The 15,070-nt window shown below is 43.2% G+C and overlaps 1 protein-coding gene across 1 annotated transcript; it reads left to right on the plus strand.

The window, feature by feature from the left end:
• The first annotated feature begins 7,305 nt into the window (after positions 1-7,305).
• On the plus strand, positions 7,306-13,809 carry LOC125446508 (uncharacterized protein C11orf98). Its single transcript, XM_048520140.1, has 4 exons — positions 7,306-7,439; positions 8,317-8,441; positions 10,717-10,814; positions 13,441-13,809. The coding sequence occupies exons 1-4, from the start codon at positions 7,404-7,406 to the stop codon at positions 13,557-13,559; spliced, it is 378 nt and encodes a 125-aa protein (XP_048376097.1). The 5' UTR covers positions 7,306-7,403; the 3' UTR covers positions 13,560-13,809.
• Positions 13,810-15,070: the final 1,261 nt, after the last annotated feature.

Genomic DNA, 15,070 nt, shown 5'->3' on the forward strand with positions numbered 1-15,070 from the left:
GCACAAAACTGACCCTTGTGGTGAGATTTCCAGCATTGTCTTTAAGAATCATTGGTCAAGCTTCTCTACATGATATGAGCCACAAACATTTCTCTTTGGAAGGTGCAATACCATCCTACATTAGGTATAGGACACTGAACTGTATAACTCATCCCGTTTGGGCAGTGGTCCTGGGTCCTACAAAGTTCCTTTGAACAGTAAATGAGCACTCCAAGGGGGAAAAGAGAAGCCAATAGTTGAATTTCTCTACCAGGACTCTTTATCTTTTGAAAGTGAAAGAAGGGTTATTACATAACAATTTATGCATATTGGAAAGCTTGATAAAAAGTACGAAATTCTTAAGAAGATACAGTAAAACCTTCCACAATCCGAATTATAACAGAAATCCTAAAAACAGGACTCTAAGTATCCACCATGCCAGTATCAATTGCAGATAAATATGAGCTTTGAAGAAGCGACCTGACACATTGATTATATGGCCATTTTCACACAGTGATAAAGAAAATGGTTTTATTGTTAAAAAACATGAGTGATACAAATTAGTGAATGCAGGTTCATATCCAGAATTGTCCATTGGGAAGCTCTTATCTACTTATACTGTCTTTGAGAAAGTTCAAGATGATGCGATGTACATACTGTGTCACAGTGACAAAGGCTGCACAATAATCTCCCCAACCTGGGTTTTGCTTTTAAATTTTTGAGCTCCACCTCAATCAGAACATGGTTTCCTCTCCAACTTATACTAGGAAATAACCCATACAATATGCATACAAAAAAATCTCATAATTAATACCTCTGTTTCGAAATATAGTTGACAGCATGAAGGCACTAACTGATGTCAGCATGCACCCAAGACCTGCGATAGCTGTTGTTATTATCCTATATTCATATGGAAGGATACCTAAAGCAGTTGAAAAACAAAATACACCTCAACATCGTTAATATTGGCCGTGACCAATGCTGCATTAGATAAGCTCATGAAACAAAGTTTAAAATGGAGTCCAACATATGAACATTTCACATTTCTTTGTGTAATATTTTAAAAATGTACATAAATGCCTGTTAAAACAGCAATGTAATGCCAGAGAAAAAGAAAACACTGCTTTATAATCACAATGCTGATAATTCTGTATTTCATAATTGTGCTTTGGCAATAGGAAGGAATTGTTAAGAGAAAGGATAGAGTGAGACTAAATACAGTAACATAATGAAAGAATATACATTTATATATCATCTTTTAGATCAGATGTCCTACAGTATTTAAACCAATAGATAACTTCTGAAGTTACCATTATTTAGGGTGCGAATTAACTAAAAAGTAAATAATATCTATTTAATCTGTTGACAAATGTTATAAACATTTTGAAAGAAATTGATCTTTTTTATTGTATTCTACTTTACTTTCACTCTCCTGCATTCTCTGCTCTTAGGTGCTTCCACAGAGTGACTTTTTTGTCAATTGAAACTAATAACACTGCCCAACCACAATGAATCATATTTTAAAGAAAATATCTGTAATTTAAACAAGAGGGCATCCCTAAGCTTGCCCATTGTTCTTCATAGAGACGTTTATATTAAATCTGACTTTCTTGTCCAAAATGCATTATACTTGAATCCCTTGTCCTCCTTTGGCTTCAAGAATCTTGTAGATAGATGGAACATGTAAGCAAGAGGAGCAGAGTAGACCATTCAGTCTGTTGAGCATACTCTGCCATTAATGCTCTCAAGGCAGATTCTGAGCTTCAACTCAAATTACCTGCCCATTCTCCATGTGCCTTGACTTCCTGAGACACCAGAAATCTGTCTATCCCAATCCTGAATGGATTCAATGATAGAGTTTCCACAACCTGCTAGGGCAGAGAATTCCAAAGATTCACCAGTTTTGGAATGTAGATTTTTTTTTTCCTCATCTCAATCCCTTGTCAAGCGATTTCCCCACTTCTTAGATTCCTGGACCCATGACATTAATCTCTCAGCGCCTACCCTATCAAATCTATTCATGGTCTTGGTGACACCATGCTGGGAGCACTATGTAAAGGTTTTAGTCTCCTTATATAAGGAAGGATACTCTAGTATGGCGGGAATGCAACAAGTATTTCCCAGACCACTTCCTGGGATGGCAGGACTGACATATGAAGAGAGGCTGGATCAATTCAGACTATATTCACCAGCTTTTCAGTCTGAACGCATTCCGAGAGAGGGGGCAGCACATTTAGAAGAAGTGTGGAAAGCAGAGAGTGGCTTCATTCCAAACACAGTGCCAAGAAAGGAGGCAACAACATTTCCCAATTTATCATAGCTAGCTCATGCCTCATACTATCATAGTGCCAGTTATTTAGATGTGAGACATCAATCTCCAAATCAATCATGTGACTCTCCATCCTAATGAAGAATGGGAAGGTGATGGCCTAGTGCCATTACTGCAGGACAGTTAAATCCAGAGACCCAGGTAACATTCTAGGGACCGGGTTTGAATCCCGCCACAGCAGATGGTGGAATTTGAATTCAAAAAATATCTGGAATTAAAAATCTAACGATAACCATGAATGAATAAATGTCATTACGAATGTCGAAAAAACCCATCTGGTTCACTAACGTCCTTCAGGGAAGGAAACTGCCATCCTTACCTGGTCTGGACTACATGTGACTCCAGACCTGCAGCAACGTGGTTGACTCTTAACTGCCCTCTAACCGTCTGGGCAATTACGGATGGGAATACATGCTGCCTAGCCAGTGACACTCTCATCCCATGAATGAATAAAAAAAAATTAAGGGCTTCACACAGCTCAGTTGCCAAGTACTTGTTTCTTATCACACAATACCCAGTCTAGGATGGCCTGTTCTCTCGTTGGTTCTTAAATGTATTATTCAGGCAACCATTCAGTAGCCCCTCCAGGAATTCCTCCTACATGATATTGCAACTGATTTTATGTGCGCAATCTACACGTAGATTAAAGTCACCCATTTATTTTTCTTTAATAGTTATTTCACTCATGGGGCTTGAGTCCATGGCTGGCCAGCATGTATTGCCCATCCCTAGCCTATAATTACAGTTGTACCTTTACTGCTTTCCACCCTGATTTCCTGCTTCGTACTTTCCCCGACATTACCACCGCAGTTTGGGGTTTACACAAAACCGTAAATGAATCTAAATAGCTTAAATTTTTTTAAAAAAGGAGAAATAGCTACTTGGATTTCAGAAATGAACACTAGCAAGAGAGCTAAAAATAAATCAAGTCAATTAACTAAAGCAATAAAGCAACACCAAAGGAAAATAAGGTTAACATAAGTGAAGTTTAGCTACCAACAAGTATAAGTAGGAAAGATTGTTCCCAGAGGTACAGGATGGTGAGTCAGTGGGAAAAGTGGAATGTACATCTTGCAATACATGAGAAATCATGCGCATACCCGTTTCCATTTTTGTTAAGAGCACTGTATTCTATTCTTCCTTTCTTTAATAGTTTCTTGGTCCTCTTTGCTGAATTCTAAAAGCTTCCTTATCTTCAAATTTATTGCTATTTTTGGGTACTTTTAAAGACTTTTCTTGAGTCTTTTATAATCTTTAAGTTCCTTTGTCAACCATGGTTGCCAGACTTTTTAAATTTATGCACCTCAAAGGAATGTATGAAACTATAGTGCTGTAAGCATATAATAATTACTTAAAGACTGTCACTGCCAATTAATGCATTTTCCCAATCTACCTCAGCCAATTTGTATCTCATGCTTTCATAATTTCCCATATTTGACTATAAAGATCCTTGCTTCAGATTGAACTTTCACTTCCAAACCCAAAGTCATATTCAGTTGTATTATGATCACTCTTCCCTAAAGGTACTTCTATAATGAGTATTAATTTGCCCTTTTTTGAAATATATTTAAAGATGAGGTTGATAGATTTGCAATTATCAATGGCATAAAGGGCTATGTGAGGGTGGGTAAAAGACACCGAAGTGTTAAGATCAGCCATGATCTTATAAAATGGCGGGGGAGGCTCAAGGGGTCAGGTGGCCTATTCTGCTCCTACTTCTTACATTCTTATGTGTTTGATCAGCAGTGAATGTATTAAATGGCAGAGCAGTTTCAATGGGCTGAATAGCCTATCCCAATGTTCCAGCTGCTGTTCCTCACACACCTACACTGATTACTCTTTTTTATCAGTCCCCTCCACTCCACCTTGGTCGTCACTTTTTTCGACATTATACCTTTGCACTTCTGCTTAGATTCTTCTTATTTTCAAAACCCTTTCAGACTATGCATTCGAACCCCAACTATTTGCGTTTTTCCTCCTGCTTGGTCTTCTTCCTCCGGAACATAAATTACTTCAAACTACTGTATCTTCCCATGTGTGGGATCAAGCAAACTTGAATGAGTATGTGTATACAGAATCTTCATCCCAGCTTCACAAAAGCCCCGAACACTCCACACCCAATGAGTTATTTCTGAAAGACAGTTACTGCCTGTAGTTAGTAAAACACACAAAAAAGAGAAAGCAGTTGTTTGGCTTGGATTTGAATCCAACTTCCAAGGATAAAAGATGCATTTCTAACAGCATCCAGTTTCTATTTTACCTGGTGATTTAATGACTGAGAAGTTCGCACTTTGAACAACAAGGCCATTTGAGGCCTGTGATTGGGAGGGCAACTCACTTGAAGAGCTACCAGTCACTATCGGGCCATATCAAAACTCACCATCAATAATTAATTCATACTCTGCTTGCTGTAATTTGCCATTATGTTCTGTAATGCAGATATAAAGTCCACAGTCCTCGAACACAGCATCAGGAATATATAGAGTGGTATTGTCTTTGGACAGTCTATAAATAGTCACAGCACTGACATTGCCTTTCATCCATTCATATCTTGTGACAGGAACTGAAGAAATGCATCTAAGTTCGATCATTTGATGAGCGTAGGTGCTATTGCTTGTTATTCTAACAGATGCCATTACACCTAAAATAGCAAGAAGAAATGTTATTATTTTAAAATGTATTTTTAAAGTATTCCTGTCTATTTGTGTGTAAATTACTTTTCTCTTTACACCTTTTAAGGTAATCAGACTCTAACATAAATCTCCAGATTGGAATACATTAGTTGATTGGTTATCTTCCAAGTTACAATTGATTACTGACCTAGCAATCCAGATGGCACAAACTAATGATCCAAAGGTGTGGATTAAAATCCTACTTTATCTGTTGTCAAATCTAAATACAGCTAACTAAATAAAGACTGGAATTAAAGAAAAGGCTACTATTAGTAATGACAACAATGGAGCTACAGGCTTAAAAACATCTGGTCCAAATTTGCCCATCTGAACTCATCCGCTAACGAAACCTTCGGCTATAACTTTATTACATTCAGGTGCATCCTAATGCACTCTAGACTGCTCTCGCACATTCCACCCTTCATAAAACTTGAGGTCATCCAGAGCTTTGTTGTCCATTTGAACTTGCACCAGCTCCCATCCCCTATTATTCTATTACTCACTAACACAAATAAGATTCCAGTCAAGATGAACGTGAAATTCTTATCATCCTTGTTTTCAAATTCCTCCATCGCACCACCTGCAACTCGTCCCGTAACCCACCCTGGTCCTGCATCATCCGAAATATCTGTGCCCCTCCAATTCAGGCCTCTTGAGCATCCCCATCACTCATACTTTTAGAGACCTGGGTCCTAGATGCCAAGATTCCCTCTTATGCTTTACTTTCCTGCAATTTGACACTTCTTCAAACCAATCTGAACCTAGCCCGAGTTTTTCGTGTCACCAGGCCTTATGTGGCTCACTCTCACACTCTGCATTATAATGTGCCTGTGAAGCCACTTGGACCGCTCTGGATTACATTCTAAGTGCTCTTCCAATGTAGGCTGTTGTTGTTGAAGTCTTCCCTTTTTGAACGGTATCAAAAATGTAGGAATGGCAACAGCTCAAGGGGGCAATAGAATGACACAGGAAAATAGGAAAAGACGAAATGCACAAATCTTTACCATTGGTAACAGACTCTGGGGATAGCAGTACAGGAAGATCTGACACTTTGTCTGATGCCGGTAAGGTATCCATTCTCTGCTGAGAAGCTCTTTGGACAGTGACTTGGAATGGGTGATTCCTTGCTATCTGATTCCCAAGCACCCAGTGTAAGTCTCAGTTAAAACCATGGGAAGATCACAAGATTGGAGGTGTGGTGGGAAGGGTAGAGAAGAAGAGGGGAAATAAAACATAAATCGAGAACACACGGAATGGCAAGGATTGCTTTCTTGGAGCATGAAGGTGAATGGGAAGGACAGCAGTGGTGGGAGAGTGTTGGGTTACCTTTGCAAAATCAAACAGACAAGTCTGTGTAACTGACAGTTCCTGGCAGCATTGACTGAATGTAAAGGGCAGGAGGCTTGGAAGGGGACGTGAGAAAAAACCTTTATCATCCAGAGAATGGTGGTAATCTTGAACTCACTGCCTGTAAGGGTAGGAGAGGCAAAAACTGTTATCATACTCAATAAATATTTATATATGCACTTGTTACACTGTGGCTATGGGCCTAGTGCTGGGAAATGGGATTAGAATATTTAGGTGGTTAGTTTTTCACTGATGAAGAGTCATCTAGACTCAAAATGAGAGCTTGGTCTCTCCTGATGGGCGTTGCCTGACTGGCTGTGATCTGCAGCATCCGTTGTTTTTAGTTATTTTTGCCGGTGCTGACTTGCTGGGCCTAAGAACCTTTGTTCTGTGCTGTAGATCTCTGCGTCCAGTTGCTGTAGGCTGTGACTTCCAAATGGGCATCAAGAGACTTTGCAATTTGTGAGCCAGTTGCTCTGTGCCTCCTGGAAGGGAGCGAAAGGGCTGATTGGTTCTTAATGGGATGAGTGCCATGGGCCCTTTTTCTCTGCAATGAACCTTCGTGAGGTCTCTGGCGGTGGTAGCAGTATGCATTGACCAGGTCTAGGACATGTTGGATCCCTTAATGGCTTTGGTCCAATGGATAGTGGGTGTATGGGGGAGCAGCTGAGCAATTGCCCTTACCTTTGAAGCTCATCAGGTAGAGAGAGCAGAACGCCTGGTAGGTGAGATAACGAAGCGCCAAGGCACCAGCGGCCATTGACAGTCTCTGTGATTGTGTTTCGTCGGATGGTGCCAAATCAAAAATGGCGGCCACCAACCGTCACCTTCGCGCCGACAGACGGGCACGTGCGGGAAGCAGGGTGGGAGGGCACGTGACCCTCAGCCTATCAGAAGAGCCGCGCCCCCCCCACCTGACACATGCTCCCGCAGTCGCCTGGCGGAGCGGTACGTGGCCCTTACGTCAGTGCCCCGCCCACCAGCGAGCTGTGGCCCCGCCCCACTCCCGGGTTCCTCTTCCCACCGGGCATTGACCGGCCGCTGCCGCAGCTACTTCCGGTTACGGTGGAGGGAGGATGGCACCGGGAGGACGGATCAACCGGCCTCGGACTGTGAGTAACGCGGCACCCCCTGGCTCCCCGCTGTGAGAGGAGCCGCTCCTCCAGACACGCGCCACAACCCCCTCTCCTCCGTTACCCTTCGGGAGAGCGAACTCCAGTCCATCACAGCCCCCTCTGCCTGCACTACAAGGAAGAACCCTTCCCCCCCCCCACTCCCAGACCATGAGGAGAAAGCGCAGTTCCATCCCTCCCTGCACCACCGGCATTACTAGAATCGCGGGGAGGCTGCAGAGCCTCTAATCAGTGGGGAGCAGATTTTCCGCTCAGTTGAGGAGGAACTTGTTCACCCACAGGGTTGTGAATTTGTGGACCTGTGTGCCGATTGAAGCAATGGAGGCCACCTCATTAATAAAATGTGAGGCTGGATGAACACAGCAGGACAAGCAGCATCTCAGGAAGCTTTTGTGCTCCTGAGATGCTGCTTGTCCTGCTGTGTTCATCCAGCCTCACATTTTATTATCTTGGAATCTCCAGCATCTGCAGTTCCCATTATCTCTGCTACCTCATTAAATGTTTTTAAGGCAGAGATTGGTTTTTGAACAGTAATGGAATTAAGGGTTATGGTGAGCGTGTGGGCAAGTGGAGCCGAGTCCACAGAAAGATCAGGCTTGATCATGTTGAATGGTGGAGCAGGCTGAAAAGGTCGGATGGCCTACTCCTGCTCCTGTTTCTTATTTCTCATACAAAAGGGTCAGTGACTGAGTAGGATTTGTGTGGGGTTGGGGGAGCGTGCAGTAAATGTTTTGGGAACGATTGGGTTTAGCCTGCTAAGGGGGGTTGACATTTAAGGATGGAGGGAGTGACTGTGTGAGATATTAAATAGTTCAAGTGGCTGTCGTTTTTGGAATTCTGTGATCTTTGTTTGCAGGAATTACAGAGAAATCTTTACAAAAGACGGAGGCTTTTGAGGAAGGAGAAGAGGAAAAAGCATGTTATTGTTGGTGCGGTTATTGACAAAGGACTCATCACTTCTCATCACCTGAAGAAGAGATGGTGAGAAATCAGCGTGCAGTTCTGGCCTCCCTGCTATAGAAAGACGGTTGTGAAATTTGAAAGGGTTCAGAAAAGATTTGCAATGATGTTGCCAGGTTTGGAGGGTTTGAGCGATTGGGAGAGGCTGACCAGACTGGGGCTATTTTCTCTGCATCGGACGCTTTAGATTTAGATTTATTTTGTCACATACACTAAATATAAGAATAGAGTTGGAGAGCAAAAAGTGCACAAAGTCACCATTCACTGGCACCAACCTGGTTACAAAAAACAGAATTAAAGGACCTAACAGCCAAGGTAAGAAAGGGGGAAAATAAAAGTTCAGATCTGAGTCTGAAATCCCTTCTCCACAATGATGTAGGCACCAGGGCCCAGCCACAGACCCAAATCTAGGCTAGCCTGAGAGTCCCACCCAGAAGAGCCATGCTTATGGCGCCACCTCTGATTGTGTAGGAGCTGTGCTGCCGCCACTCCACTCACTAGGACACCCAGGAGGCTGCTGAGCTTCTCTCATCGCTGCCAACTGCAACCGCCCCACTAGCCTGCACTTGCCACCGAACCAGCCCACTCTTGATCCACTGCCGCTGCTCTGGCCCATGCTTGATCCACTGTTGCTGCAGGATATAGCTCACATGTTTAGCTCCCCCCACGTGGTTCCCAGTCCTGATCTGACTTCTTAGGTAGGTAGTGGATAGTTAAGAGTAGAGGGTGGGGCACAAAAGTACTGCAGAGAGGAGAGAGAAGGAGAAAAAGAAATGGTAAAGGAATGGGAACTGGCGAGCACAGTGCAGTCCTGAATGGAGCAACTTACAATGCTACCATCTTGTCTGAAATAAGTCATGAGGGATGTGGACAGGGTGAATACCCAAAGTCTTTTCCCCAGGTTGGGAGAGTCCCAAACTAGACGGCATTGGTTTAAGTTGAGAAGGGAAAGATATAAAAAGGGACCTAAGGGACAACTTTTTCTCGCAGACTGTGGTGTGAGTATGGAATGAGCTACCAGTGGAAGTGGTGGAAGCTAGTACAATTACAACATTTAAAAGGCATCTGGATGTGTATATGAATAGGAGGGGTTTAGAGGGACATAGGCCAAGAGGGACTAGATTAATTTGCGATATCTGGTTCCCATGGATAAGTTAGACCAAAGTGTCTGTTTCTACACTGTACAACTTATGACTGGGTCTCCAGGACCCATCCTATGATGGGTGTTAAAGTTGCTATGATCCACCTCCTGCTTTGGGTGGCAGATGGGTTGCTGACGTGTTACTTCTAGTAATTACTTCCCCAGGGTTCTTCCACTTTCTGAAGAAGGGTCACTGGACCTGAAACGTTAACACAGATGCTGCTAGACCTGCTGAGTTTGTTTTCCAGCAATTTCTGTTTCTGCAGTCTGTGGACCATGGATAACTAATGATTGTGGCTGTCTCTTGAAGTGGTCACTTCTCACCGTTACTGACACTGTGGTTGAATTTCACAATTGAGTCATACAGTTGTAGTTTTTTTTTTAAATTTAACCTGTTTTTCTAATCAACCTGTTCAGAAATGTTATTACTCACCCTTGGAGCTGGTGGGACTTAAGTCTGGGCCTCCTGTCCTAGGGTTAGGGATATTACCACTGTGCTTCAAGAGGGCCCCTTTCATGCAACTGTATTAACAGACATATTTATTAATAGCATTAATGACTGTGGATATTCTCAATTGCAATGTTATCTTCTATAAAGCAGCTTGGACCTCACTTCGCAGAATCCAACTGCAGCGAAGCAGAAAGGACACATTTTAAATATCATCAGAGTGCCTGCTTTCAACGTGAGGACTAGGCAAACCGGGGGACTTTGGAGCTCACTTTCGAGGCAGTGAGACCTTCTTTCACACCATGTAATTAAAGGAAACAGGGTTTGCATTCATGATACTGGAATGTTGGGAGAAATGGGGTTAACTGGACAGGTTTGTGAGGAGGACAAAGAGAAGAACTCACCTGCTATTCTTTGAAATAATGTGATTTTCTGCATCTAGCTGAGAGTTAAACTTCGGTCCATAAGGCAGCACCTCTGACAGTGCAACGTACTTGCTGCTGAATCTATCTACTGCACTAGCTTGTTGGCATTGACTTTTTGGCTCTTGCCCTGGACTGGATGCTCCCACCCAAGCCATGTCTGGCTCCTTCTTTGGAGATTGCGTTGATTCCATGTTGATGGGATGCGTGTGTTCACTGAAGGTCGATAGTGAATCCATGAACATGGCCATGTTTGTTGTAATTACTTGCTGTTTCTCTTTGTAGCTCGAGTAAGAGGGCAAATATCACTCTGTCAGGGAAGAAAAGGAGGAAGTTACAGAAACAGATTCAGCACAGTCAGAAGGAGCGATTGGCCATGGATGGTAATGGTTACAGTATCTCTGGGCTCTCTTCTACCTCATAACTCACCAGCAACTTCTTGCCTTCTAGAACAGGCTTTCACGTACAAACATGCATCTTGGTGGTGACGTGAGATGATATCAGGGTTGGGGTGGGGGGGGGGGGGGGGCGGGGCAGTGGGCCTAATTAATAAAGACAGGTGCAAATTCACAGTTATTATCCCCATGTTTAACGTAATCGACTATTCATGGTACAGGAGCAGAGGGACTGAACAGTGAATCAGTCCTTTTAAGAAAAGGATAGATTGATAAAGCTCTAGTACCCTACATTGTCTTAACAAGGGTACAGAATGTGAGGAGCAAGTAATATTAAACCAGTATAAACCTCAAATGGGGTATTAGGTTCACTTTTAGTATTGTATGATGATTGTATCTGCATTGGTCACTATGTTTACTCAAAGCTGAGTTAGAGAGAGTTTTGAGTGGGGGGCGGCAGGGAGGAAGGTGGAGGTGAAGAAGAAAGTGATATGGAGTTAAGAACATGGAACTGGGGACCACAGTTAGTTAGATTAGTGCTGCTTTTCAGAACACAACTATACAGGATGGTATAGGCTGTTCAGGCCACGATGTTGTGCCAACCTATTATCCTACTAAGATCAAACTACCCTGCATAACCTATATTATACTATCATCCATGTGCCTATTCAAGAGTCACTTAAATGTCTCTAAAGTATCTGACTCCAGTACAACTGCTGGCAGTACATTCCACACACCCACCACTCTGTAAAGAACCTACCTCTGACATCTCCTCTAGACCTTCCTCCAATCACCTTAAAATTACGCCCCCTCATAAGTCATTTCTGCCTATCCACTCTATTTATGCCTCTCATCATCTTGTGCGCCTCTCATCCTTCTTTGCTCTAATGAGAAAAGCTCTAGCTCCCTCGACCTTTCCTCATAAGACTTGCCCTCTAGCCTAGGCAGCATCCTGGTACATCTCCTCTACACCCTCTCTGAAGCTTCCACAGCCTTCCTATAATGAGGCAACCAAAACTGAATACAGTATTCCAAGGGTGGTCGAACCAGGGTTTTATAGAGCTGCAGCATAACCTCGTGGCTCCTAAACTCAATTCCCCTGCCAATGAAAGCCACACTATATGCTTTCTTTGCAACCCTATCAACTTGGGTAGCAACTTTGAGGGATCTGTGGATGTGGACCCCAAGATCTCTCCGTTCCTCTGCCACTAACCCTATATTCTGCATTCAAATTCAACCTTCAAAATGAATCACTTCACATATTTCTGGGTTGAATTCCATCTGCCACTTCTTTGCCCAGCTCTGTATCCTGTCAATGTCCCATTGCAACCTACAACAGCCCTCCACGCTATCCACAATTCCACCAACTTTCCCAACCCACCCTTCCACTTCCTCATCCAAATCATTTATAAAGATCATAGGTCCCAGAGTAGATCCCTGCAGAACGCCACTAGTCACCAAGCTCCAGGCTGAATACTTCCCATCTACTACCACCCTGTCTTCTATTTGGACATCCAGTTTAATATCCAGACAGCCAAATTTCCCGAATCCCATGCCTCCTTACTTTCTGAATGAGCTTACCATGTAGAACATTATCAAATGTCATGCTAAAATCCATATAACCACAGCCACTGCTCTACCTTCATCGATGTGTTTTGTCACATCCTCCAATAATTCAGTAAGGCTTGTGAGGCATGCCCCTCGTAAAGCCATGCTGGCTATTTCTAATCAAACTGTGCTTTTCCAAATAATCATAAATACTATCTCTCAATCCTCTCCAATTATTTTCCCACCACAGAAGCAAGACTGACCAGTCTGTGATTTCCAGGATTATCCCTATTTCCTTTCTTGAACAAGGGAATGGCATTTGCCACCCTCCAATCATCTGGTACTATTTCAGTGGACAGTGAGGACGCAAAGATCACCACCAAAGAGGCAGCAATCTCTTCCCTCAAAAATCTTGGGCATATCCCGTCTGGCCCAGGGGATTTATCTATCCTCATGTCTTTCAGAATTCTAGCACATCCTCCTTCCTACATCAACCTGTTTGAGCATATCTGCCTGTTTCATGCTGTCCTCAAATGTCAAGGTCTCTCTCACTGGTAAATACTTTGCTTCAGTATTCATTTAAGGACCTCCTTTGACTCCATGCACAAGTTCCCTTCACTATCCCTGATTGGCCCTATTCTCACTCTGGCCATTCTCCTGTTCCTCACATAAGCACAGATGCCTTGGGGTTTTCCTTGATCCAGCCCACCAAGGCTTTCTCATACCCTCTCCTAGCTGTCCTAAATCTACTATTCACTTGTTACCTTGTAGCCCTCTGGAGTCCTGTCTGATCTTTGCTTCCTCAACCTTAAGTAACCTTCCGTCTTCCTCTTGACTAGATGTTCCACGTGTCCTATCATCTCAGGTTCCTTCACCTTACCATCCCTGCCTTGCCTCAGTGGGACAAACCTACCAAATACTTGAAGCAACTGCTCCCTAAACAACCTGCACATTTCCATCTGCATTTCCCAAAAAACATCTGTTCCCAACTTATGCTCCGCATAGGTGATTTGTACACAGCCCCTCAATGGCAGTCCCAAGTAAATTTATTTTCTTGTGTCTCTAGTTGAACCTGCCACATCGAAGAGGATCAGACCATCAGACAGCATGGAGGTGGACAAGACAGGAGGCAAAGTGGTGAATGTGGAAATGAAAGATGAAGAAATGGTGGAGCAGTGTGGTTGAAAAGAACAAAGGAAGTTATGGACAAAGGGCCTGCTCTCTATGGCAGTTGCTGCAGCCGTGACAGGGTTTGATGGTGATGATCCGGAAACGTCCTTCACAATCTACTGTCAGTGTGACTGTTGCCACTGTCCACATACTGGCTGCATAGAGCTCTGCTGTCTGAATGTGTATCAAATGACTGTTTACTTGACTAAGTGCACATGGAGCACCAGATACTGTAACTTCAAATAAAGACCATTAATCGATGACATTATTGCTGTAGTCACTGATTCACAAATTATAACATCACTGAAAGGAGACATTTCTGCAACTTTTCATCTGGTACTCAAGGCAAACACAAGAACGTCAAATTTCAAACAATCTCAACAATTATCTGTGAAATATAAGGTGTTGATTGTTTGGCAAGTTGACTGCAATTGGCTGAGCAGTTGCCATGGAGAAAGCAATAAGAAGCCCATGCTTCTGAGTAGTTAAAGGCATAAGGCTTGAACATATCACTTTCACGTGAAGAGGATGGACCAGTGTAAGAATGTCACTTCTAAGTGATTACATCTTCCTAAGTTAACTGATCTTAAAAGTGGATAATGAGTGTAGCTATGAGCACACCCCAGCTTGTTCAGCAACTGTTGCCCGCCATGGTCTCTTTTTTCCTGGCGTAGTAATTGTGGTCTGGTTTGATGGTTGACCTGTATTTTGAAAAACTTTGGTAGCACCTTTTTTAAAATCAGCTATACTAAATGTAATTATGTAACAAGCCACTGGGACCCTGGTCTGACAGCAGAATTCCATAGATGCAGTAGAGGACAGTTAGGCCTGTGACACTACTCAAAGGAGCTCCTGCAGAGATGCCCTGAAACTGAAAGGATTATCCTTCAACAAACACAACAGAGATATGCAGCGTGGAAACAGACACTTTTGGTCTAACTCGTCCATGCTGACCAGATCGTCTATATAAATCTAGTCCAATTTACCAGCATTTGGGCCATATCGCTCTTAAAAAGCCACCTGGATGGGTGTATGATTGGGAAGGAAGGGTTTCAATGTTGTAATTGTACCAGTTTGCACCACTTCTGGCAGCTCGTTCCACGTACACTCTGAGCCAGCTCTGTATCCAAATAGCTCGTGCTCCCTCTATTCCCTGTGATCTAACCTTGCTCACAAATCTGCCATGTGGAACTTTGTCAAATGCCTTACTAAAGTCCACATAGATCACATCTACCACTCTGCCCTCATCAATGCTCTTCATTACTTCTTCAAAAAACTCCATCGGGTTAGTGAGACACGATTTCCCACGCACAAAGCTATGTTGACAATCCCTCTCAGTCCTTGCCTTTACAAATAAATGTAAATCCTGTCCCTCAGGATTCCCTCCAACAACACGTCCACCACTGATGTCAAGTCCACCGGTCTACAGTTCCGCGGCTTTTCCTTACCACCTTTCTTACATAGTGGTTCATAACAGCCAACCTCCAGTCTAAAGGCCCCTCTCCTGTGGCTACTGATGATACAAA

Source organism: Stegostoma tigrinum, chromosome 34 (assembly GCF_030684315.1).
Source record: "Stegostoma tigrinum isolate sSteTig4 chromosome 34, sSteTig4.hap1, whole genome shotgun sequence".
NCBI lineage: Eukaryota > Metazoa > Chordata > Chondrichthyes > Orectolobiformes > Stegostomatidae > Stegostoma > Stegostoma tigrinum.

Coding starts and splice junctions, on each gene's coding strand:
- LOC125446508 (XM_048520140.1), top strand. CDS start 7,404: ATGGCACCGGGAGGACGGATCAACCGGCCTCGGACT. Junction 8,442..10,716: donor CATCACCTGAAGAAGAGATG/GTGAGAAATCAG, acceptor TTCTCTTTGTAG/CTCGAGTAAGAGGGCAAATA. Junction 10,815..13,440: donor GGAGCGATTGGCCATGGATG/GTAATGGTTACA, acceptor TTGTGTCTCTAG/TTGAACCTGCCACATCGAAG.